At 39.3% G+C, this 27354-nt stretch overlaps 1 protein-coding gene across 3 annotated transcripts; it reads left to right on the top strand.

The window, feature by feature from the left end:
- Window positions 1-45: 45 nt before the first annotated feature.
- On the top strand, window positions 46-27255 carry LOC588106 (zinc finger protein 2). 3 transcript variants are annotated; one of them, XM_787807.5, is made up of 9 exons: window positions 46-104; window positions 3165-3309; window positions 5064-5144; window positions 6109-6294; window positions 14077-14583; window positions 15211-15392; window positions 16315-16668; window positions 17229-17757; window positions 18208-19161. In XM_787807.5, exons 2-9 carry the CDS (start codon window positions 3249-3251, stop codon window positions 18213-18215), a joined length of 1908 nt encoding a protein of 635 aa, XP_792900.3. In that variant the 5' UTR covers window positions 46-104; window positions 3165-3248; the 3' UTR covers window positions 18216-19161. The 3 variants fall into 3 exon arrangements, with proteins under 3 accessions (XP_792900.3, XP_030850118.1, XP_011682875.2); XM_030994258.1 differs by lacking the exons at window positions 14077-14583; window positions 15211-15392; window positions 16315-16668; window positions 17229-17757; window positions 18208-19161 and adding exons at window positions 7511-8121; window positions 8492-9049; window positions 9591-12068; XM_011684573.2 differs by lacking the exons at window positions 14077-14583; window positions 15211-15392; window positions 16315-16668; window positions 17229-17757; window positions 18208-19161 and adding an exon at window positions 22998-27255.
- Window positions 27256-27354: the final 99 nt, after the last annotated feature.

The raw sequence follows: 27354 nt of genomic DNA, 5'->3' as shown, positions 1-27354 counted from the left end.
CCAAGTACAAGTACATTGGGTTATAATCTGACGTCACTTCCGTTTGATGACCTAGGCTCGATATAGCGTGACCCAGCAGGGAGCCAGCTAGCCACAGAATCAAGGTACCGTATTGTCATTTTTTTCAACCTTGAATGTTATAATTTCGACCTTTACCTTTGATGATATATTTATTGTTACGTTAGGAAGATAACGACTCCTCAATTTAACGATAATTTATTTTATAACTGATCTAATATTGAAATTCCTAAAAAATGACCCATGGCTAGTTTGGAATGTTCGGTCCCACCTACACAATTTGACGTCATGTGAATGGCCGTCTCACATTAACATAAGATTTTATATCCTAGATCCTACACCGACAATTTCTGTCTCTTTTGTTCGTTAGCCTCTTATTTAATTGTGTATGGTCGGCTCCTCTCCGACCCTACCCTACAAATAAGAGGCTAACGAATGAAAGAGACAGAAATTTTTGGTCTAACATAGATCTAGATCTAGATCTAGATCTAGATCTAGTAACAGTGTTGTGTTTTGCTCAAATTGTTTTCTTTTGTTTGGGGAATGGGGACGGGTTTCTTTATTGTTTTTTTTTTTTGGGGGGGGGTGGAACAGAAGGTAAGCTCATTAATGTACATGTATATTAAGAATCAGGCAACGATTTTTTAAAACTAAAGTAGATTCTAAATAACAACAAAACCAAAAAAGGTAATCCAAAATGGGAAAAAATGATGTTTTTAAGTCTTTAGAATACCTCTAGATAGGGTGTTTGAAAGATTTTTCAATTTTCCCTTTTGGAGCATTTACCACTATGGTTAGATAATTGAAAAATTCATTTACTCAGAATAATACAATTCAAATTTCAAGAAAGACTCACTGATGTTTCTATGAAAAGATACAGCCGCGCCCCCCCCCCCCAAAAAAAAAAAAAAAAAAAAAAATCTAGGCAACATTCATACAATTTTTGTCAGAATTATAGATAAGCAAATTCATGCAAAAAAATATATTAAAAAAATTGACTTGAAAACACATCAGACAATTATTCTGAAACGAGTCAGGAGCAAATTTGAAGAAATTATATTTTTAAATGTTGTAAAACCAAAGATATAAGAAGAAAACTGACCAAGTATCTGTACTAAAAATCGTACATGTAAAATTGGTCGTATACATTCGACAGCTGAAAATGACGCGCACGGTTGCATTACGTGCGTTCTCGAATCCAAAATCATACTTCACACACACACACTCTCGCCATACCGCGAATGGTCCTTCGTGGGGAGCTAGCCGGCTGAGAGTTTGCAGCGATACCAATGCAGCTTCGGAGCTCCGCAGAGCGCCATTTTAGCGGGACTCGGAAGGGTTCGCGTGGGAAGGCAGCGGCCTAGCTTTTTGCCCAAACAACGCTAGATCGGCTGCTGGCAAAATGAAAATAACTAAGATCGAGAACATCGTCGGTTTCTTAACTTTTCAGTGAGATAATTCTGAATTCTAATTGAGACTATATAATCAATTGAATCGACAAAGAAACCTCGGTAGAACTCTTATAACTATACAAAAGCTTGTTTATTTCTTCATTTGACATTTTGTTTTCGACCATTTTTTCGTACGCGAGTCAATGCAAACTATGTATTACCAAACTTTCAACACGCAAGGAACGGGGAACACTCGCGGACCTCGTATCAAATTCGTTGCAAAAAAAAAATTCAAGTGTGATTTTGAAGCAGTGTAGAATATTGGCGCTGCAATGCGCAGAAATATACTTGAAAGAAACTTAATAAATCATACCTGAATTTTCAGAAAATCGTATTTGTATTAGTGTACCTAGATGTGACTTGTTTATAACTCAGATTTTATGAAGATTTGTCGGGAAAAAATGTCAGTTTTTTCCGTGTGGTGGTCATTTCTAGGCTAATATTTAAAAAGTTACTTCAGTAATGGGCCCGATGTTTCTCTTATCACACTCGCATGTTATTTCTACATAGATTAAACATAGGATGGTTAAGGGTAAGACCGGATAACATTATAAAAAAGATATATCCTTCCAACCTCCCATATCCAAGTTTTGGGCTGATTATTGCCGACCCACCGCAGCAAGGCCATTCAGATTGTCGTACGCGAGCGAAGCGCCCTCTAGTGCCCCATGAATGTGCCTATTATAGAATAGACGAAAAAGACGTACATGTACACGCAGAGTTATTTTGTTTTGCTAAACAGCTGCATTGCGCGATATGCAAGCGTAGGTGTGTCGCTAAGCTGCAGCGCTACATGTGTGCAATCGGCAAGCTCTACCTCCATTGTCTTCAATGTCATGTGCATCCGCATGCGGTTCCATTCGCCGAATACACAAACACACACCCGACCTGAATTCATGCATACAAACACATGTCCGAATGCACACACGCAGTACTATGTGTACGAAGGCTTGCGACACAGGTAGCACACACAAAAATTGCTTCGCACAGTTAACGTGAAATACATTTGCATGTGCAGATTTTACGCGCCGTCACTATGGATTTGGGCTTAGCAGAGTCACGCCTCCCTATTTAGCTGATTCAACAAATGAGGGGAAGGGTATTTTCAAACTTTAATGGCTTATGATCCCTTGGGGCTAGCGAAAAAATAAGTGCATGGATATATTCCTTACAGCTGGCCCAACATTTTGGAGCCACGATGGAAACAATGTTTAAATTGCGGTTTTGATCAAGATATTTTTAGAGTTCCGAGATAACGCCCTTTTTGGCATATGGAGGAGAACCTGCTCTTTCATATGACACCTCATTTGTAGTGTATTGCCTTCAGAATCACAAAGCAGGCAGCTAGATATATAGGTTCACTGTTCGCTGTACACTCTGAGTTCATAAAAACATGAACTGGACACAAATTTGACTGTTTTTTTTTTTTTTTTTTAATTTTTTTTTTTTAATTTTTTTTAAACTCTGGTTGTTTAACTTTGTTAGGTCAGGAATATTCCCGAAATATAGGAGGGTAGAGATTTTTTGGACACTTACGGCAAAATCCGAAATTTGGCTCCTTTGTTTTAGTATTATTTTCACTTCTTATTGAAATCATGAAAGTTAATGTTTCAACAACAACAAAATCCAGAAAATATACCCGAACTATTTGTATTTTATATAATGTATGTTCTCGCCTTCTTTCTTTATATGTAGTTGGCTGTCAAAACCTGAGCACACTGTACTATGCATCACCTTTCCAGGCAAGGCCGGTGTCACTGCTGTTACTGTTAGAGAAAGATGGCTTTGCAAGACCAAGAAATTGTTCTTGAAATTAAGCAGGAGCCTTCGTGGCAAAGCGGTAAGTACAGAGTAGACTACAATCATACAATGGATAAATTGCCATTTGGTCGAATACCAGTTTATTCAAAGTTCTTTTCAAACCCCAATTCATTCAATTCATTTCCCCTGTTGCATTTATAAGAAATTCTAAGTGTAGAACTGTAGATTTTTATCTTCGTACACTATCTAGTAAATTGATTTATGGTCAATTTATTGGTCAATATGCGAATTTTAATGGATGAATCATTTATCGGTCAGTATTCAATATTTACATGATTAAAAATAATCTTCATGAAAAAATAATTGTATAATGTATTCTTTGAGTGTGTACATGTACATGTATGTGTCTCGTAGAATTAATAAAATGATAACAAGTTTACTTAATCCTGTTTAGAATCACAAAATGCACACATACAACTTAGGGGTAAATGGACTACACACTCATAAGGCATGAGAATTTGGTTCAAAGTTTTAATTCATTACTTTATGTAGAATATGTTTAGGCCTGAGGGCATTTCAAGATCAGCCCGTTTAATATATATATTTAAAGTGCACTGTAATACAGAAATGGCACTCATGGCACTATGATAGATGTTTGACCTATGGAAATAAGCATGTACATGTACATTGAAAGTTTAATATATCAATTAACTACATGTACATATCTACAACACCAGCTTTGTGTAAAAATTGAAGATGCTTTTATTGTTCTTGAAATGTTTCTAGACTATTTCTGATGCTACATGGAAATGGTGCGAAACGTCTACAAGTTCAATACTATTCATGTGTCACTACAAATATTTATAACTGTCTCTTATAAATAATAATAATATTCCGCTTTTATATAGCGCTTAATACATCTATGATGTCTCTAAGCGCTCTACAGATTTACTTTAACCCGGGCATTGGATTCAATACTTGCCAACACACACTGTGTGCACGATCTCCACTCCCTGGGGAGCATTCCAGCCAGGCGTTACTTGACGCTCAAAAACTGTATGACCAACAACGACGGTCGCATCCTACCGGGTGGAGAGTAGCAAGTGCAGGTTAATATCTTGTCAAAGGATATTAGTGCCGTGTCGGGATTTGAACCCTCGATCTTCGCATCTCCAGTCAGACGCCTTAAACAACTCGGCCACAACACTCCTTCTAAAGCGCTTTACAGACCAAATACTTACTTTATAATAATTACCCTAGTCCGTGGATTCATTTACTATTCTGCACATTAAATTTCACACTATCCACTTCCTGTCCAGCATTCCAGCTTGTCGCCTTCTTACGGGCACAGCCACATGCATGCTTATGCAATCACATTGACCTTCTCGTCCTACCAAGTACCCATTCAACACATGGGTGGAGAGGAGCAATGTAGATAAAAATACCTTGCTGAAGACCATGAATGCCGTGCCTGCGTTTGAACCCATGACCTTTGCATACCCAGTCAAGTGATTGAACCACTTGACTATAACTCCTCTACTACAATATTCTTCCACTTTATACATGGTCTAAAAAATTAGAGAGCTAACAATTTATTTTCACCTTTACAAGAACTCTTATTTCTCCTGGAGATAAATATATGAATGATAATTAATTTAAATAATTTACAACTCTCTCTCTATCTTTCTTTCACTCTTCTTTCTTTCTTGCTCTCTCTCTCTCTCTCTCTCTCTCTCTGTCCCGCTCTCTTTCTTTCTCACTTTCTCTCTCTATCTCCCTCTCTCTATCTCCCTCTCTCTCTCTCTCTCTCTCTCTCTCTCTTGATTCCATCAGAGTACGGTTCCAATCAAGAAGGGTATGAGATGGGTTTCAAGGAAGGAGAGGAAAGGTCCTCCAGGTCACCTGATTCCCAAGGTGAGTGATCAATTCATCACCTGACATGTCACATGACAGTGATGTTTACTAACAGGAGCTCGAGGTTGGACAGGGGAGGGGGGTAGAAGTGCAGTTTGTCTGCAGATCCTTGTATTCCTAATATTCTTTTTTCCCAGATTTGAGATTCTCATCTGCATTTCTTGAGGGAATAAGCCAACTTCCAATTAAAGAAAATGTATCTGCGAGGCCAACAAACAGAGGACAAGAGTGATTCGTAGTCAGAGTAAAGTTGCAGTGTTAAGTGTTTAGAGACCTTTCTGATGATATGCACATAAACAGATTTGTAAATCATTGGCAATATTCTTTGGGTTTGTTTATTCTACTTCTCCTCCTCTTCCTTCTCCATCCCCTCCTTCTTCTCCTCCTTCTTCTCCTTCTCCTTTTCCTTCTTCTCCTTCTTCTACTTCTTATTTTTTTTCCTTCTTTTTGGCCTGCTTAGAACAACCCAATGTTTGGTACATTATGAATTCTTTCATTTTATTTCATTTCAGTACATCTTTATTTCACTAACATATAATTTTAAAAACTCATCAATATAACATAGATATTAATCTGATGATGTAAGAAGAACAAACTTGCATACAACAATAAATTAAAACATATGTAGATATTGATGGGTGGATAATATTGATAAAAAATATTAAAAAATTGTTTGTGAGGCATACCTAAAAGGGCCTAGAGGCCTATGGGCAAGGTAGCCCATGTAAGAATAGATACTATTTTCTTTTTCTTCAAAGAACACAATTAAGGTTGGAGCGTTAACATAAAGAAAAAAGAGAGGAGAGTTGATAAGGTGAACTGAGAGGGGAAGTGCATTAAATAAGTACAGGAGAAAGGGGAGAGAAAGAATCTATCTCTAGATGAAACATTGACTTACAACAGTGACTTTCAGACCCTTTCACAATACTATTGCACAACTTTTACTCATCTTGACCCTTTACAGGCACAGAAAACATCGAGATGGAAGAGCTCGACAATGAATCAGCGACCGTGGAAGATCTCGGAGAAGAGTGGTGTGAGGACGAGACTGGTAACCTCTGTGATCCCCTGTGTCACATGAGCTCCGATGTCCTGGGGTCACCTGAGTCGTCGGATGGAGGAGATGCAGGGAGTTATAGCTCAAAGAGAAGTAAGCAAATACCTTCAATATCAGACACATTATTAGAGATTTATCTATATATATACAGTCAAACCTGCTTTAGTGACCACCTGTCTACAAAGACCACATTTTTTGTTTCCCTTAAAAATGGCTTCTCATTGAAACATGTACTAAGGTAACCTGTCTACAAAGACCACTTTTTGTGTATCCCTTGGGCGGTTGCTATAGACAGGTTTAACTGTATTAGTACACTTGAAACTGGAAGTGTGCATGAGTTGGTTTTTATATTGAAGAAAAATAAACATGGGTAACTTTTGAATTGAAAGCATTTTACTGAAGCGCCAGTCCTCTTGTGGTTTTGTTTTTGTGGACCACAAAGATCTGGCAATCGCAGATAAAAATCTGTTTATATGCTGTTGTGTTTGTTTTGTTTTGTTTTCAAACTTTAAAACTGTCCATACACTGTATTGATGCATTGAGGTGCCGTAGCAGCTTTAAAATGTTTGAACTTATTATTGCCGTAGAATGATTTAATCTCACAGCCTATTGTCATTGTGTATTCAAGCGCAGTCCTTCCTCCTCGCGATTCGTTTTACCTTTTCTGCTCTATGGACAGATTGCTACTCATTAATCAAGTCACATGTATTTACATAGTTTACGTTTCTTTGACTATCACATCGCTCTGCTGTGCTCTAGGTTATGTCAATATCGGCTTCAGTCATTCTGTGTGAAGTGTATTCTACATCGGTTGTTAATCAATTTGATCGATGGACAATGTCCGGTTGATCCGTTACTCTATGAAATCAGGCAGTCCTGGTGGCTTTGAAACAAAATCATCCTTGAGGTTATTAAAGCCTTCTAAGTTTGCACTGCTTCTATTTGGTTCCATCGCTAAAAAAAATTCTTCATTGGGGCTGGGGCACTTAAGCATCATCGTCGTTGGTTCTCATGGAGACTTTGACACCAATGCGGTGTTTACCGGATTATGGGTGATATCAATTACAGAGAGTGGACTTCACCTTCACGACCAACAGGTCTTACATCACGCGCACGCCCTCCACAAACTTCAGAAGAACCGCGCCATCTGAAAAAATTCCTCAGAAATCTCATCCGAACGGCGTGAAAAGCTTTGTTCACTCATCAGTTGCTAATTCCATCAAGTTGTATGTAAACAAACTGTGACGCATTGCACTTGGGAACTCACGAGGGTATGTCTTACGTTTCCTTGCCTGCTCTTCTTCTTCAGGGACCACGCCAAAAGGAGGAACCCAGGGAGGCCGAGCAGCTAGAGCTCTGAAGAGGACGTCGAGGGGTGAGACGCTTCGTACCTCGACTCGTGCTACACCTCCTAGAGGTAAACCTCCTAGAGGTAAACTTGGCAATCAAAGGAGTGAAGGTCATAATCACAATCAAGGTCACAGCCTGGACGATGAAGAGGTACTGGGGGATATGCCTCAATCTCCTGGGAAAAGAACAGAAACAGACTCTTTCGCTATGAGGAAGAAACGAAAAACTGCCCGTCTAGTTCTGACCGACGAGCAGGAAGAGGGCCTGGTGGAGTGGCTGCAGTCATCTCCGGAACTGTTCGACAAGAGCCACCGGAGGTACAAAGACATTGATTTGAAGAGTAACCTTTGGGAGCAGAAGGCAGACAAGCTTGGTGTGGAATCGGGAGAGGTGCTCCAAGTGTGGTACAAGTCGATGAGGACAAGGTTTGGCAAACTGAGGAGGATCACGTCAGTGGGCAGGAAAAGGGAATTCACCTGGAGGGACCAATGGATTCTAAAGAAATTTGCCTTTATCTCTCCACACATCTATGCTTGCCCTAACAGAGGGACTCATCCGACGACTGGCTTTGTAAGTATTGACATATATTTTTCTCTACTTCTATACATGCACTGTACAAACATACAAGATCTCTATAGTTGGTTTATAGAATATAATTCATCAAATTTTATCAAATTGCTATATGTATCATTAAGGTTGTAAAGAAAGGAAAAGGGATTAATCTGAACGTACATTTCTGTCACAATGATAACTGTACAGGTACTATATGGTTTGTAAGGAAGACAAATTGTTGAGTAGATATTTCCAGGTGGTATGTGTATACTTCACACACAGGATAAAGGAAAGTATTATCTTTTTCTCTAGTTCTATCTCACACCATTGCTTATTGCATTTAGCTGTTACATTTCTCAAGTTATCCTATATTTGTCTTCATTTGCAGCCTATTAAGCATAAACTACAGTCAAAATCGGGTGGCCAGTGGTCCAATTCGCAACAACATTCTGGTTCAGAGGATGATGACAATGATGATGACCTTTACAAGATTCCAACCATTCCAATAAGCACTGCAGCGCCCTCACCTTCTGCAACCGCACCTACTGTATCTTTGGCAACAAGCAAAGCTCCTTTGCAGATAGAGTCCATCCAGCCTTCCCCACTACCTGACCCCAATCCAGTGAAGCAGGTATCCCAGCCTGATGCACAGGCGGACCAGCTTCTCGCCGGCATCTCTGCAGCGATCCTGCCCGGCCAGAACGACAGCATGGCCAAGGGATACGGGACGTTCCTCTCCACCGTTGTGACATCCCTGCACCCGTCACTCTTGACGCAGTTCTACCAGGAATCGTGGGCCATGGTGATGAGGTACCACACGCAGAGTGACGAGTTGAAGGAGAAGGAGAGACAGAGACCGCCTGTACCTGTTACAGTCAGGCCTGCTCAACCCCTTCCACAGGGGTCCAAGTCCAACCCTCATCCAGCAGCCCAGCCTTCATCAAAGGTAAGGTTCATTGGGTTCTCCCATGAGTGTTTGTCATCTATCACACATATACAATTCAAATCAGTTCATTTTTTTTTATTCATCCAATTTACAAGAATACATGAGCCAAAAATTGGTAATCTATACATGAGAAACTATATTGTTGTGTTTATAATTATAGAAGAACCATCAAAATAAAAGATAGAAGAGATAGAAATATTCTTATATTCTAGAATTACACATTGAAAATGATGAAAAGGATAAAACATCATTTTCATAATTTTTAATGTGTGTGACGAAATTCATGCAAATGCTTGTGTGCTATACCTTAACAGCTGAGCTATTTAAACCTGGGTAATAATATTGGAACTCCAAACTTTCTATAATGTTCATAAGTGTTATGTTCTCCTTCTATTCTGCTTCTTGTCAAAGCCTGTTCAGCATCTAGACAAGCCACTAACACAAGTATATTTTTTTCCTTATCGTTAATAATTATGATATTTTTTCTCTCTTGAAATTAAATTACTTCATCGCTTGCATCTTATTCTTTATTTGCTGTCAGTCATCACAGGTCGTGATACACCTAGAAGAACGTTGCTAGAACCACTCAAACTTACAAAGTAAACGCTGTGGACCAGAAATGCCAATTCTAAGGATGCGTGTGTATGCTCATCCATACCGGTAGGAGACACCAGCATATCAAAGTGGGACAATTAGTTTGGAATCTACCAAGATTTGCATACTGAAACCTCTGGGTAGGGTACCAGTTCCTATACTGCTTCAAATATGTTCATCCATATCGGTAGGAGACACTAGCATGTCAATTTGGGACAACTTTGGAATCTACCGAGATTTGCATACTGAAAACTTTGGAGAGGAATACCAGTTCCTATACTGCTTCAAATATGTTCATCCATATTGGTAGGAGACACTAACATGTCAATTTAGGACAATTTTGGAATCTACCAAGGTTTACAAATTAAAAACGCGGTAGGAATGCCAGTTCTAAGGATACATGAATACGATCAGCCATTCCTGTGAGAGAGTCTGGCATATGGAACTACAGCATTTCCGCGAACCAGTCAGCTGTACAAACAACATTTTGGACTGGAATGTCAGTTCCAATTATGCTTGAATATGTTCAGCCGTTTTCATATAGGAGGCGCAATGGCCCAGTGGTAGAGCGTTGGTCTCGTAACCGGGAGGTCCAAGGTTCAAAACCAAGTCAAATCGCCCGTGCCCTCTTGTAAGGCACTAATCCTCATTACCAATTTCCTCAGAGAGGACTTGAAGCTGTCGGTTCCCAGGTTGTTTACCCAGCATGTACATGATTTCTTAGCAGTCGGGTAAAACAATCATCAATCATCATTGATAATATATAAAAAATTGAACTTGTAAGTTTCGAACTTGAATAATATACCGGTTTGTTTATCACATGCAAAGTGTTATTTGAGCTTTCCTTTAATTAATTTATGTTCGAAATCATTATCCCTTTTATTCAACTCATAGAGCTGCAATTATGTCATTTTTAAAAAATACAAATAACGAAGTATCGCAATGCTCTCATTTGCAAATCGATGTGAAATCGAATGTAAATCCTAATCAGGTAGGCTTACGTCTTGCATTAGTTGGTGATACAGTCAAACCTGCTTTAGCAACCACCTGTATAGATAGACCATCTGTCTAAATAGACCACATTTTTATGTTTCCCTTGAACAGAATTTCTCTTGAGACTTAAACTAGAAGAACCTGGGAATATCATTAATGTGTTTACAAGTCTGCACACAGCGAACCTGTAGGCCTATCAAGAAATACCCCCTAGTCTCTAGGAGAGTCTTTGGGCCAGGCAAGAGTGAGATAATGATTTAACCATATTGATATTATGGAGGAATGCAAATCATTACATAAGGCCTGTTGGTCATCAAACTAAAGGCTAATCCTGATATTGGGTCAACACCTGAATGGTGTCAAATTTCCCATAAGAGCCCACTCCTTTGTGTCTTTAAAGTGACTCAGTAACATTGCCTCAGATTCTGAAACAAAATCCTGAATTTAGCTCATGCTGCAATCATACCGGTAATCATAAACCTTTAGGTCAGTCAGGAATCCCATGACTTTTACTAGCCGATCACCTCTCTGATTATCAAGATATTTATGATTGGAAATCGAAATTTCATTTTTCATTTTCTTAACGGTTGTTATAACACCACAGTCTATTGGGGAAAATGAGTATGGATGATCATTTTGAAGTGCAATTTGATAACACTGATAACTCGTAGGGTCATGTATCTCAGATTTAACATTGTTAAACGATGCCCTTAAGGATTGTTGTGGATGACTTTTGTTATGGGCGTGTATTAAAGGTCACATAACCTTGTGCGATCTACTGAAGAGATGATCAAATTAAACTTGAATATTGTTCCATAAATGTGTCCAAATATTTACATGTATGTACCATATTCTTTACATTCTGCCCAACCTTGATTTACCTTGAATCAGAAATCAAGTGAAACCTGCTCAAGTGACTGCCTGTGTAGAAAGACGACCTGTCTATAAAGACCACATGTCCTGTTCCCCTTGATGAAATGTTTTAATTATTGTACATGTACTACAGGAACCTTTACATAAAGACCACCTGCCTATAAGGACCACTTTCCTTGTCTCCCTTGGAGTGGACTTTATATACAGGTCCTACAGTATCTACTAATCCGCTCATGGTGCTTCTGGACTTCGAGAGCTCTATGATTCATGAGACAATCGGTTGGCTAAATAAGGACCTTCCTATTTTGATAGATGATGTACTCCTTGATATTCTTCATACGAACGAACGAACTGTACATATTAGCTTTTTTTAAATCCCATAGAATGCCCAACATTCAGCTCTGTGCACAAGCTCAACACTTTTTCATGCGGTTCACACAGCCTAAATATTCATTTGTGTCATTGTCTTGTTAATATTATAAGTAAACACCTGAATAGCAGTGTTGTCATCGATACCAGTTTTGTGTAAAATAAATGCTTAATTATATTTTTTCTAAAATACTCTTGTGTCTTGAACTTTGTTTATAATAAAGAGAAACAGTCGTTTTGTAACTTAGATTTGATGACAGAAACATGGGAAATTCTGTAAGGTATCAATATTCCTAAAGAATAAACATGTATGTCAAGAAGTTACAGGACAGGAACTTTCAAAAATCCTTGTACCTTTACCGATATTGTGCATTATCCAATATGCACGCTAGGGTTCGTCTGAATAAGTTGGTTTTGGAAGAGCAATATATAGCCCTGCGAGTCGTTGAATCTGCATCTACTCGGTACATATAAACCCATGAGTATGCAAGAATGGATCCAGAGTTAAAGATGTTAATCCGTGGGTATAAAATCGTTCATGAAGTAATCAACTGGCGATCACTACATAACACTGAGCCAACAGGTATTACACTCCTGTGAGAACGTCCATGTGCTACCCCTCTATATACCCACACATGAGCAACTTTAACATGAGATCTTTTAGAAATATTTACTTGTTGCTCGCTGCTTGACTTAGTTTTAATTGTACAGTGTAGGAATAGACTGGTAGAGTGGCGTGATGCCTAGTGCACAGCCGACCGTACAGCGAGGTTGGATTGCACATGTGTCATGGTATAGTGGTTCATTCACTGGACTCTCAATCCTAGGGTTGAGGGATCAAATCCCAGCCTGGCACTTACATTCTTTGGCAAGTAATAATTCACTTTTGCCACCCTCCACTCGGATGTAAATGGGTAACCGATATGGCAGAGCACTACATATTTCTTTGTTGCAAAGCTGTACATCATTGGTTTCCATTAACAAAAACAAAAGTCATTCTTCCTTATTGTGCTGAAGATCATGGGGGCCTTTCACAAAACTTGTCATCAGTGATAAATTACTGTTTTTGTTATAAGCTACTGAAATCCTTGCTTCTGATTGGTTATCAGTAGATTTGTCACTGATTTTTGTCATTTGTCATTGAAAAAAGGCTTTGTGAAACGGGTTCCAGGTCATCCTTGTGTTCATCTTGTTTTTTCACAGCAGTCTTCTCAGCTTGAATCGATGATCCTTAACAGATCGGTAGGAGTTTGTAAGATGTTACAGTGATTCAAAGTTACTCAAACTATGCAAGTGTGTACAGGGACTTGTTACATGGCCAAATGGAATTTAGCTATCTTACCAACTAAGCAGTATCAGTTTCTTGAAATGGAAGAGGAAGGACTTCTAAAGAATACACAATAATTGGTGATTAAGACAAAATCCTTGGAATGCGTCATAATTTGTTTGACATTTTAAAACTGTTGCAGCACCTCGGTGAATCAAGACAATTTGCAAATGTACAACAAGTGTTTAAGAGTACAATAATGAACTAGGACTATGGTAGTGATGATTATATGGAACTCTTTACATTGTAACTGCATATTTTGTTACTGCAGAAGTTTTTAAAATTATATTTCTGTTCAAAGTATGCACTTTGAACTCTCATATTGTATGACACCTACATACCCACTTTTGCAATGAAAACACAATAAGAAGGTACATGTAAGACATTGACTTCCTTTGAAGCCATCCGTAGCACGTACTAATCTTGTGAGGAGCTCAAGGAGAGAGATGGTCCTTATCGGCATTCAGCAAAATATTCTTTGAATTTTAGTTTTTGGGTAACAGAAATGAGTGTTTTGGTGTGAGATGCTCACGATATTGGATCTGTGTACATATTAACTGTTAACCCCTTCGAGCTTCTTTTTTTCTCTTGTGAGAGTTTTGTCCAGCCTAGAAAATTTAGCAATCGTTGTTGACACGTGTATCATACAACAATCACTTATCGTTACCTTCTTTAGAGAATACAAAGCGAATCGTTATTCTGAGATTACGACAGTTTGATACAAATTCAGTACACAACACACTTAATCGCTTAGCACGTCCTTAAACTCGGCTCAATCACGCGGGATTAGTCACGTGTTCCGGATGCGCAGACACGAATGCGAGTATACATGTACATGGAGCTAACAGCGCATTTCCATCAACCACAACAGAGAGACCCGTGGCGCCCACGAGGAGCGGACGCGGAACGGCCCCGAGAGTGAGCCAGATCTCCCAGGTACTCCCCCGGAGGATCCTTAGGAAGAGGTCTCTAGGGAGAATGGATGATGGAGAGCAGGTTTACTATGACTTTGAGGAGCAGGAGGAGGAGGGAACTGATGATCTCCCTGACCCGTCCATCGCCGTCCCGCCCCCTCGCATCACGCATATCCCCAGGGTGATTGGCGGCCCTGTCGAGATCCCTCAAACTTACCAATTAGAAACCTTCAGCCCCAACTTCAGCCCCAACTTCAGCCCCAAGGGCAGGAAAAAGCGCCGACCAAACACCGTCCCGTTCCTCTTCACACCAGAGGAGGAGAAAGAGCTCGCCGAATGGTACCGCGACAATCCTCGTTTTTACAACAAGCGGTGCAGAGACTTCCGACTCACCCACGTGAAGCGCCGTATGCTGGAGAACAAGGCCCATGAATACGTGGACTGCGAAGGGAATGAATGCTCTTGTAAGTTTCATTCTTTAATGTGTCAACACCATTTCTTTTTATACATGTAGTTCATTTGTTTTAGGTATACATGCCTTTCTCTATTTCCTAACAAATATTGATAAATTAGTGTGATTTTGTTATTAGATGATAAGTTCATCTTTATATTAATGGGTAAAATTTGCTGAGAAATTTATCCTAGTATGTTCAAATTGTAAAGGTAATATTACAATGTAGATTTGAGCTGAGCAACAATTTCATCTGTAATGCAATGCCAGTTGAAAACATTCTTAGAATGTAGTGAATATTTTGTCAATATTTAAGGTTGTCTTTGATAAACGAAATTATAATATCTGAGAGAATTTTTAAAAAATACCAGGTGATAATATACGGCAAGTAAATAATATCATCCAAAGTAATTTGATAGACAAATATGGAAGCACTAATGTCCCTTTGCAAGGCATTTAATCTACATCTGCCTCTCTCCATCCTGGAGTAGAATGGGTACATGTATTGAAGGAATGAAATCTGTACAAGAAGCTAATGTTTCTCTGTCTTATATTTCATTGAATAATCCCTGCCGCTCAATACTTTTTCATTGTCACTGCGAGAAACTTCTGTGACAATGTACCTATAATTTATTTACAGTCCTTCAGCTTTCCACTTGGATGTCGAACATGCGCACATATTACGGGAAGCTAGGCAACCTTCCCAATACTGGGTACAGAGCGTCTGACCACAAGTTAACAGAGAGGGAGCTATGGATAAAGAGCACGTTCAGTTTCCTATCGGACCACATAGTTAGGATCAAGTGTCGTAAAGGCGTAACGGTAAGCAATTCAGTTTGATTAGTTTGTGTGATATTGAAGTTTTTAACAAATATGCACAACTAACACTCGTCTAGTGCTTCACGTGTGTCTAATAAAATATACATATCAAGTATTCAGACACTGATTTTGAGACAAATGGGTCTGGAATATTTTTCAGATACTTGTACCAATAAATCATGAAAATGAACAATATGGCTTGGTTTATCCATAATGATACTGACTTCTACAGTTTCTACAGTGATGTACTAACTAAAAGACATGACAAAATGAAGGATATCTTCTCCTTTGGGGGTTTTTACCCCACCAACTTTAATCAGCTTTTTTGCCTTCCTATTAGGACAGTCACTTTGAATGTGTTCTCTCTTTATGAGTGTAAATGCAATTTATTACAGTTGACAGGTATTTGATTGTTTGTTACTTAGTGCATATCCAAGATCAACAACAAATTGCAAAAAAGGTATTTGATGGCAGCATCATTTTCTTGGAATTTAATCAGATTTTAGCTCTAGTATCCTGTCAACTTGATAGGCTCATTGGGTATACCGTACTTTTAAGTTCTAGGGGGTGTTTCACAAAGACTAAGATCGACTTTAAGTTGTACTTAACTATGGCAGGCGGTTCATGCTACTGGTTGCTCTCACCCTTGGTCTCTCAATTATGATCTTTAGATAATATTTTTCCCTCAAATAATGAACCATCACCAAATGTAAATTCTGTAGATTTGTGACATCGATTTATACATCCCTTGAGAAACGAATGTCAGGAATGGTTAGAGGAACTAGTGGCATGAACGACCTGCCATAGTTAAGTCCAACTTAAAGTCGATCTTAGTCTTTGTAAAACACCCCCCTGATGATACTGGTTAAGAATTGGAGAAATACCTAGGACCTGTCTAATAATTTAAACCATATTGTTTTTTTAGTTGGGAAAACATGGGAGAAGCAAAACGGATGGCCGGACTGGTAGCCGAGCAGGCAGCCATACAAGCAGCCAAGCAGAAAGCATCACGTCCGATGCCGGTGAAGACGACTTACAGGTCATGCACCCTGAAGCGACCGTTGTTGATACCAAACCTGGCACCAGCACCGGTGGGGCCACTCCCCAGGGCAAGGGTGACAGGGCAGGGACGATGCCTGGCATCAAGACAGAGTCGTCCCCGGTGGAGAAGATGGACCCGGTAAAGAGGATGGACCTGGTAGAAAAGATGGACCCGGTAGAGAACCAGGTAGAGAAGATGGAACCGGAGGAAAAGATGGACATCAAAACAATAGAAAGGGTGAGTTTACCATAAGTCAACAGACTATGAAGCAGTTGTATGACACATACGTCAGTGACAACATACTTTTGAAATGCGTTTAAAAAAAAAGATGTTGTTTTGCCCTTTGTGTCTTATCTATGGTCGGCTTATAATATAATTCTGACCAACCGACCCAAGTTTTGGCACCTAAAGGGCAAAACAACATTCTTTTTCGTTAGGCCTTATTGCAATTGACCGGGATCAAGGCTCTTTCCATGTGCAATGGATTACAGTATGGTTTTATTTACCCAGGATAGCTGAATCAGTAACAATACTGCTCTTCCAAGGGCCCTGCAATTATCATCAACTGGTACCCATTTAATGCACCTTGGTCGAGATTCGAGAGGGACAAATGTTTTCACCTTGTTCGAGGATGTTAACTCAAAGCTAGGATCACACACTGGAGCAATCGTATGAAGTAAGACCAGTGTCTTCTTACGTTTGGTGCTTATTTGGTGTGATGGCCATTTCCGCTCTATCTCATGTAGAGGATCATTATTCTAAGTTTCATTTCTTCTTTGCATTTTTTTATGTTTTAGATATGCGCCAGGATCGTAGAGAAGGGCCCTGTCCAGCCCACAGCAGCTCCAGACTCTCCCCACTCCGCAGAGCTTAATGACTTCGCCCGCACCATCGTCAGCAGTATGAGGCGAATCCCGGAGGTCAGATGGAACGATGTAAAAACTGACATTATGCTGGTCGTGAGGAATTATTCCACGTCAGCTCATACTAATGCGACCCCGCCGATGCCAGCTCCCGCTACTCAGTACCCCATGGGGTATTGGCCACCTGCCCCGCCCGCTCATGCTCCCCCATACAACCCCAATGCAATTCCTGGATACAGTTACCCCGCCGCTCCAGGTCATGGGTACTATGGACCACCTCCAGCCCCCTCTACCGGCCCACCGCTGTACCCTCCAGGTCCCCCTCACATGCACCCAGCAATGCAGCAAGGGCCACAGTTCATGCAGGCAGGAGTGGTAGCGGCACCCATCAGCACCGCCAGCGCCACCACAACAGCCACCAGCACTGCCACAACAGCCACCAGTTCTGCCGCAAACACGTCTGGTTAGACTTTTTTTTGTTTCAAAGCTCAATTGTTAATCATGCCTTGGGTGATGGGAGAAAACCAAAACCATTACTAGATCTCTGATCCTGACTGTTCGGAAGCCAGTCCTTCCTCAAGCTTTAAATGTCATCCAATATGATAAACCCACCTTCACCCATCTATAATACATGAGAGGTAATGGGATCTGAAGTGACGTCAGCCTATTTACCAATAGTCAACCTACTTGCTAAGTATACAAATCTATTATTGAATTGCACCCTTAATTTTCAGTCATTGCTTTCATATTGTCTGATTTCTTTTCTTTTGATTTTCACCTGTTTATTTCTCTGATTTTTTTGCTATGATATCATTATTCAGTTTTTCAAACAAGTTTTTTTTCTCAGGTCTATAGTTAAAGATTGGCCAAAAGTTATGACTATCACATCTTTTTTTTCATTCTCAATTCACAGGATCATAACGAAAATCTTTCCTGAACATCCACCAATTTTGAGGAGATATAAGGAAAACCTGAAGTGTGTATCATGAAGCCCCTACATTGATGAGTCAGACATTTATGAACCTGAGGATAATGACAGTATCACCATCTGCATAAAATGCCGTCAAAGATACAGTCTCAGCTCCTCATGCAAATTGTATGTGTCAATTCTCTTGATTAGAGGGAGTATGTCGTCCGTTTCCATGTGCAGAAGGCTATAATTCGCTGACACCAGACTTGGTGGAAATACCATTGATGGTCGTACAAGTCTGCACACAGCGAACCTGTAGGCTTATCAAGAAATACCCCCTCGTCTCTAGGGGAGTCTTCAGGTGAGGGAAAAGTCAAAGCATTGCATAAGGCCTGTAGATCATGAGACTGAAGGCTAATGATTGACAACACCTGTTATTGGGTAAGCACCCGAACGAACAGTGTCGACTTCCCTATGAGAGCCCACTCCTATGCATGTTTAAGGTAAGAAGATGTCCACATGACCAGAAAGCTGCAACTCAAATGGCAACTCAAAACGTTTACCGTATGACAACTACTGGCTGATGTAAGGTATCCTGTAAGATTTAAGCGTGCCATGACAAAATGTATTAAGTTGAACATTACTAATGTGACTCAGCATACATTGTGTGAGAAAAAAAAAATGTCATGCAATATTCCAGAGAGAGAAAGTGCTTTTTTTTTTAAATCCCATATGAAATGATGGTGGTTACAATGTCCTCCACTCTTTCTCAAGGTTTACACTAATTGTACTTTGTTGAGTACCTATAGGAAGATGCTTGTGCATGTTCTGTGTTTTAGGAACAAGTGAACTGATTTAGTGTTCCAGTTTGTTTTGATAATATTGCCCTTAAAGGTACTATGTCCCTTTTGCAGCCAACCTCAAATTCTGTAGAACTTTGCAGGAATTATGAATATGTCGTGTATGTCCTATCTGTGAAATTTAAACGTTAGCAGTGTCCTCATATTCAAATTATGCAAGGAAATCTGTTTACTTGCTAGACTTCACTGTCAGACACTATTGAGTGACTGACTGGCTTTTTTCTTCTTTGGTAATAACATACATGAAAAGAGTTGTAAAGGATACATGAGCATTTGTCTACATCAATAACCCACTTCTTGTGATGGCCAAGATTAAACTGATTGAATCTTTGCGCAGCATAAAACGTATGACCATTCGGTACAATTGTCTGAAAATCAAGACTATTACTTTTGGGCTCTATAGCCCTAAAGTCGATTTGACAACTAATAGTCATTATTTTCCCACTTGAAGACATTTTCAAGCCCCACCTTTTTAGGAAAGTTCTAAATAAGTATTATCTTTCAAATGCAGTTGGAATTTAACTTTTTCATTTTTTTGGCCTACAAATGGGACATAGTACCTTTAAAGGGATCTGGTAACTTTGTCTCTGATTCTGAAACAAAATCCTGAATTTAGCTCATGCTGCAATCATAATTATAAAGCTTTAGGTCAGTCAGAAACCAATGACTTTTACAAGCCAGTCGCCTGTCTGATTATCAAGATATTGAAAAGGAACTTAAAGTTGTACAGTACACATGTTTTGTGTTTGTGGCATGTATATTTTGTATCAGCGACAGATGTGAAAGAAATTTTTTCTTTAAACTTTAGAAACAAACCGTGGTTAAGCAATGTATATTGTAATATGTGGACTTGAAATAGAATATGGATTTCCGATGTGGTTACCAGTTCAGAAAAAAATTGTATATTCGTCTTGAGGTAGTACAAATGTGATTCTCAAAATAATGTCCGTAGATTAGTTCTTGTTCACTTGCATGTGCATTTTCAACAAAGCATTCCAAAATGTGATGTGATACTGTAACTATAATAATTTGAATCATTGTTTTGTTGTTTTTCTGAAGCACTTTTCTGGTATGGGTTGATCCATTAAGTAGTGTTCCCTTTGTGATATTTTTAATTTTAACTAGGTCTTCTGGCAATTCAAGAAAACAAATCATACCAGGGTCATGAATGACAGCCTTGAATCTGATTATTGTTTTTGTAACATTAAGATATCCCTCCAAAATAGGTTAATTTTTTTGCTGAAACTAAAATTGCTTACATTTTTGTTTCCACCTTAGATAAAAACTATCTCTATCTGTTCTTCTTAAAGGCTTCTTAAAGGAGTATCTTGAATACTTTCAAACTCTTGCTTTTGTTCTGATATTGGCAAGGAAACTTCCTCAATACAAATTTTGGACACAAATTTCAACGGATATATGATTTCCTGTTTTTAAGGCCAAGATATCGCTGTTCACTTGACAGAAGGCTACAAATGGATATGCATGTAACAAATATTCAATTTGAGAAAAGAGCCTTCCTAATTTTGGGCTTCCTTTTTCGTAATGTAATCTAATTGTATTTCAAAACGCATGCATCTTTTTGAAGTGCCTCGTTACAAATTATTCCCTTCATATAATTGTATTTCAATAGTCAGCATGAAACTGGTTACATTACATGTTGTTAGATAGGGCAAGCCATAATGTTTGTCCTACCTTGCAACTCGCATTCTGACTATTGAAATACAATAATATATAACGGGTGAAAATTGTATATATTTGAATACATTCCACAAATCGCTTATTGTTAACAGTAAAATCGTTAGTTGAGAAACCAAAACCTAAAGGTTTAGAAATTATACAAAACTTTGTATTCATGCCCTTTTGGAAGCACATAATGAACTATGTCACAAATTGAACCCCAGATTAATGGATTCAAGTCTTGCCTGCAATGTTAGTCCTACTCTATTTTGTGATGAATTCACAGTCTCTAATTCATTCATGAATTAACATGTTCAACATATGGCCCATTATTCTATGTTTACAATAGTTTCAGTATACTACATTAACAGCTGGAGAGATAGAGAAGAGAGAGTGGGTGGGGGGGGGGGGGAAGAAAGAGAGAGAGGATGAACTTCTATAACCCACTATAATTTCTTGAATTCATGACTATTTTGTGTAGTAATGGTGCTAATAAATGCAAACTGAAGATAAAATGATATATAGTCTGTGTGTCTTGTCATATTTCACTGTGGTACATGTATTCTAAATCTCACACAAGACACTGCATAAAAAGAATGTCCCGTATACACACGGGTACAAAGTGTGCCGACACATACATGTAGGACTGTTTAAGAACAGTAAGTATTTGGGCCATTATGAGCACCCTATAAGAGTCTGAAACTGCAACCAGCACCTGCCAAAACAACAAATATGTGCTAATTACAATTTGATATGAAATTTAAATTTTAAAAAATCATTTAATTTCCAGGAATACAACATTAACAAATTTAAACTCAACATCAAGACTAAAAACACAATTTCTTTCAAATGTTGCTGATCAACTTGTGATCCACTCTTAGATTTGTCAAAAACTTACAAAATTAAGGTTATCTACCATAACTACACCCAAGAAGAGCTAGTCGTATGTTGTGTTTGATATTGCAAAAGTGGGTACCTGACATAAGTAATATGAGTAATAAGGAATTCAAGTTGACTTTTTAAAGCCCTGCTGTACTACTTGTAGCTACTTGCTCCCTCTGTATAGAAAACAATGCCTAAGCGGTGCCCATGTGTCCCCCATGAACCTCTTTTTCTTAAATTAATTGAGAGCTGAGTTGATGAGATAGCCACCTGTAGGTGACCTTGCTGGGTGGTCTAATCCCTCTTGGCCAAACTAGTACAGACAGGCTTTAAAGGCAGGGTATTTTACCTCTGATGCACTGCATTTTTTATTATGCCATCTTTTGGTGAAGGCGTACACAGAGAGCGATTTCCGGTTCCTGTACCCAAGCATCATCACTCGCACGTCATCAGTTGCTAATGCATTGTGGGACATGGCTGTAGATGCATTGGGACATTGTGAGCAGCAGATGGCAGTATACATGAATCTGAAGTGGTGTCAGTAGAATACCCTGCCTTTAAACCACAAACGGTAGAAATGAAGTGCCAAATGGGAAGTGTACTTGGCTTAAAGATTTAAAGTTCAAAACAAAGTCCAAGGCAAATGTCTCATTTAAGCCTCGTTTTCATATGCCATGGTATGGTAAACTACCATTGTAAACTGCCATGGTTTTCCATGGGCTTTTTAAGCCTCTTGTGCTTCACACTTGTATATCTTATAACACACAGATGAGTACATGTATCCAGAGGACCATACTTAATTAAATGTCGCCCATATCGCCTATCGTCCCCAATTGTCCTTCATTTAGTGCACAGAAACCAAATGGCACATGCGACCGAATCTTAAAGGTAAAGACCAGTTTTGGAAACGCCCCCCTCTCAAAAAATGAAATGGAAGCTCTTATTACCAATTATGTGAAAGAATATGTTTTGACTAATACGTGATGATAAAAATCTTGCCGGGAAACCGCCTACTAATTGATATATTTGGTAAATTATTATATCTATCTGGACTGGATAGATATCGGTACTTGTCGGGTAGTCCCATTTCTGTGTACAGTGCTTCTAACTTAACCAAGACTGGGCCGAATTTCTTATCATTTTAATGATTCCAGAACCTTGCAGTACACACCAATACTTATATGCTAGATGATCAACCTTTTCTGATCGATTCCACAACGTTTCTTTCACAATGCAATCGCATGACCAGAACTGGTCTTTACCTTTAAGTAAGAGGGCAAAATATTTTTGCTATATCTATCTGTCAAAGTATATCACTGAGGTCCTAATAGTAGATCTGTAATCATCAACTTTTTGTTCTTCTTGTTATCGTAGCTTTAGGTTATGAGGGCGAGGTATCCGCATCCCAGGTTGTTGAGAGGCAGGATCCCGGTGTTACCCCAGGAACCTCAGGCAAGGATGTTGATAGCAGTGGCACCGAAGAGAACTCTAGCAGAGAAGGGTCGAGCGGGCAGAGCGGGATGACTTCAGAACCGAAAGATCCTCCAATGAAACTCTATACGATGGAGTTATGTAAAGTATGCAAGAAGACGTTGTACATTGCCGATGAAGGTGACGATGAAGGCAACCTGAGGACCCCGTTGTGCGATTCTTGCAGGATACAGGACAGTACAGGGGATGGTGATGAAGCTTTTAATTGCGACGTTTGCTCGCAACGTTTTGCCCACTTTCGGGAACTTGCAACGCACATGCGGTCACACAGGACTGGTAAGTCGCACCAGTGTGATGAATGCTTGAAATGTTTCTCTGATCGCTCTGGTTTGCTTCGTCACCAGAAGATCCATTCAGGTCTTAAACCCCACCAATGCGAAATCTGCTCCAGGTGTTTCACCCTGGGAAATGCCCTCAAGGTTCACATGCGAACCCACAACAAAGACAAACCATTTAACTGTGAACACTGCGATAAAACCTTCGGACAGAGCGGACATTTGCTGTCGCACATGAAGGTCCATAGTTCTGTTACGCCTTTTGGCTGCAAGCATTGCTCTGCGTCGTTCCCGAAGCTGCACCTCCTCAAAGCGCATCTTCGCAACCATGGCGACGAGAGGCCGTTCAAGTGCGATATCTGCACCAAGGCCTTCACAAGGAAATCCCACCTCAAGACGCACCTCAAGACGCACGGCACAGAGCGACCACACGAATGCGAGATCTGCTCCAAGACCTTTGCCGATCAGCGCTACCTCAATAAGCACCTGAAAGTCCACAGTGGGATCAAGCCGTATCAGTGTGAGTACTGCGACCACAGGTTCTCACAGCAGTGCTATCTGCAAACCCACCTCATGATCCACACAGGCACCAAGCCTTACGTCTGCCATCTCTGTCCCAAGAGCTTCCGGCTCCAGGAGCACCTCAAGACCCACCTCCGTGTCCACAGCGGGAGCAAGCCGTTCGAGTGCGGGGTATGCTCCAAGCGCTTCACCCGCAAGGACTCCCTTGGGATACACATGCGTATCCACACGGGGGACTACCGCTACAAATGCGAGGTCTGTTCCAAGGGATTCACCGATCCGAGCAGCTTCAGGGCTCACGTCCGGTCTCACTCGGGCATACGCCCCTACTCCTGTGAGATTTGCGGCAAGAGCTACACCCAGAACAGCTCCTTGAAGGTCCACATGCTGAGCCATACGCAGCTGCATAATTTCATGAAAATGTCTGCCGGAGAGACTTCTGCAAGTCGGCTTCCTGCCACCTTCTCCAATAGTACAGGAGATACCCTGACAAACAGTGCAGAGGATATTAATTGTGTTCCATTAGATTTGAGTATAAAGCGGACAAACCCACAAGAGACATCAGAGAATGAGCAAGAGGTGGGGGAAGAGCCATTAGTTGAAGAGCCGAGGATGGGGGAAGAGCCAAGGGAGGAAGAGCCATTAGTTGAAGAGCTGAGTATGGGGGAAGAGCCAAAGGGGGAAGAGTCAATGCAGGGAGGTCTATTGATGAGGGAAGAGCCATCAGAAGGAGAGCTAGAAGGGGAGGAAGAGGGATTTGAGGAACAGCCAGGGGAGTATGATTCATTAGATGAAGAGTTGTGGGTGGGGGGAAAGCCAATAAAGGAAGAGCCATTAGACGAGGAGCAAGAGAGGGAGGAAAATATAGGGCTGTGGGAAGGGGCATTAGTGGAAGGGCCAGAAGGGGAGGAAGAGTCATTAGAGGAAGAGCCATTAGTTGAAGAGCCAGAAGGGGAGAAAGAGCCATTAGAAGAAGAAGAGCCAGAGGGGGAGGAAGAGCCAGAAGGGGAAGAGCCAGAGGGGGAGGAATCACCGGAGGACTCGGCAGCATGGATTCCTGTTTAGAACCAGCCTTAAACAGAAACTTAAGAGGGTGGTTGAAAATATACATGGAAAGAGTAACATTCAAGCTAGGTAATAACTTCCTTACAATTGTACAACTCACATATAAGGGTATCCATGTTGTTTCATATATTTTATCTGTCATTATCAAGCAAAAGTTTTACCTCGTAACATGAAATTTGCAAGGGTTTTCCCAATATACAAAAACGATGATGCATCATTATTAAAGAACTACCGACCAATTTCTTTCAGATTTCTACTAAACAGACAGCATCCTAGGCCCCCTTTTATTTTTGATATACATCAATGATATTTGTAAGGCCTCTGAACTTAAAAGGGAAGTCCTTCCTGATATTAAGTTATAAAAAACAAGAAAACTTTTATTTGCTGAAATTAGACGAGTATTATCATTCAAACTGCTTGCCCGAAACATAGTATGACTTGACCTTGCCACTTGAGAAGTTGTTTAGTAGAAATCTGAAAGATCAAATGAAAGAATACTCTTCACAGTATTTGTTATTGAATTGAAAGATAATGTTTTTTTAGTGATGATTTAGAAAAAAATGTATTTAAATGTGTGATAGTACAAGTCAAAGTAGAGACATGCTTAATCATGCTTTGTAACTTATTGTGTCATTTTCATATTAAAATGTAGTGGATTATCACAACTCTTATATTAGGCCTTATCCACAATGCCCTTGATAATGACAATAATGTTGATTTATAGTGTGGATTTGCCATTGCCTGTGTATGTTGATAAAACAGTTACTATCAATTGATTCATCTCAAACTCTTCTAAAGATAATTTTTTTAATTTCATTTTTAGAAGTAATAATTAATTCACTAGACATCTCAATTTATTCAATTGCAATTACAATACTATCTTTCCTTAATTTTGATAGTTATCATAGGTTTAGAAACAAATTGTTATCAAGTAGTAACACTGAGGTGAATATGGACAAAATTTGAAGTTTCAGAATGATACAGGCTCTTTTTTTTTAACTTTCATTCATGATAAACTGAAAGATGCAAAGGAAAAATCATGTTAATAAATCCCAAAAAAATTCCCAATTTGCTTTGTTTAATGTTACTACCTGTGACAAATTTGGTAATTTGGTAATTGGTATATAGGTCTTGATATAAGTGGCATTGAGAAGCTCAAATTGGTTCTGTTTATGATCATGCAATTTCAAATTTGTCACAGCTCATATGTTTTATATATTTGTATGGTATTTGTAGTTCTTACTATTTTAATTATTTATTGATAGGTTTGTATACAAACTCTTGATCACCGTTGTATTATGTACATCGTGTATTGAACATTTTTTGCTTGCCATGCTCGATTATTTAGGAATCTAAGATATTTTCTTAGATTTCCAGTTTTAAACTATATTCTTTATATTATTTTGTGCTTTATTTTCTTCCTCTTTTACATATAACTCTGTCTCTTTTTGTTTTGCATTTCTCTGCTTTATTCCCTCCTCTTAACACAAACCTTGTCTATCCGTTTATCTTTATTTCAGATATTGATTAGGAAATCAAGAATTTAACTTTTTTTGGTAGGAATCATGTCTCGTAAAGTATCATTTAAGTGGCCCAAATACATGTGGAGCTTAATACTTTATTGTGGGGCACGTTGTAACTATAAGTAGAAGGTGCTATAGGAAATACATTTTAAACGTATTTTTAAAAATAATCATGTAGATTAAACAATAGTGAAGTAAAACGGATAATGTAGTTAAACCACATAAAGATGAGTAGATGCACTGGTTTAGTGGTAGAGCAGTGGTCTTATAATCGGGAGGTCCTGGGTTCAAAATGAAGTTGATGTGCTAGTGCCCTTTGGTGAGGCATTAATCCTCATTACCAAGTCCCTCAGAGAGGACTTAAAAGTGTTGGTCCCCTGGTTGCTTACTTACAAGATCACAAGACTTTTTTTTTAAATCCACGTGTCGCAATTTTAAAAGCAGTGTGTGTCACCTATTGAAGCATTTGCTCAATACAATGATACTATTTAGACTGCACATGGTCTCCATAGGCAAAACAACAAGGTACTGTAATTAAATTCATTTTAGTTGATTTGTTGAGAGTCTGCGGTGGTATTTAATATATTTTATTGCACCAATTACCAAGGTAATTAACTTCCATTTAGTTTATTTCTTAAAAGTCTGCCGTGGTGTTTAATGTATTATATTGCACCCATTACCAAAGTGTGCTGAATCCAACCTTTGAATGTTTGGATTGTCATTACAATTTTGTTTTAAAGTTGAACTTGTGGTAAATAAGAAAATGTATACAATTCAGACCAGTAAAACATTATTTTTTCTGTACTATAAAAAAAAGAATAGTATGAACAGTAAAAACTCAATGAAAAGTATCAA

The sequence above is a fragment of the Strongylocentrotus purpuratus genome, unplaced genomic scaffold (genome assembly GCF_000002235.5).
Source record: "Strongylocentrotus purpuratus isolate Spur 01 unplaced genomic scaffold, Spur_5.0 spur5_contig_850, whole genome shotgun sequence".
In the NCBI taxonomy this organism is placed as follows: domain Eukaryota; kingdom Metazoa; phylum Echinodermata; class Echinoidea; order Camarodonta; family Strongylocentrotidae; genus Strongylocentrotus; species Strongylocentrotus purpuratus.
This window is presented reverse-complemented; position numbering and strand designations above follow the sequence as displayed.

Excerpts from the sequence above, each read along its gene's own strand:
- LOC588106 (XM_011684573.2), top strand. The coding sequence starts at position 3,249 with ATGGCTTTGCAAGACCAAGAAATTGTTCTTGAAATTAAGCAGGAGCCT. Across the intron at positions 5,145-6,108 it reads CAGGTCACCTGATTCCCAAG|GCACAGAAAACATCGAGATG; the intron begins GTGAGTGATCAA and ends GACCCTTTACAG. Across the intron at positions 6,295-22,997 it reads GAGTTATAGCTCAAAGAGAA|CTTTAGGTTATGAGGGCGAG; the intron begins GTAAGCAAATAC and ends TTGTTATCGTAG.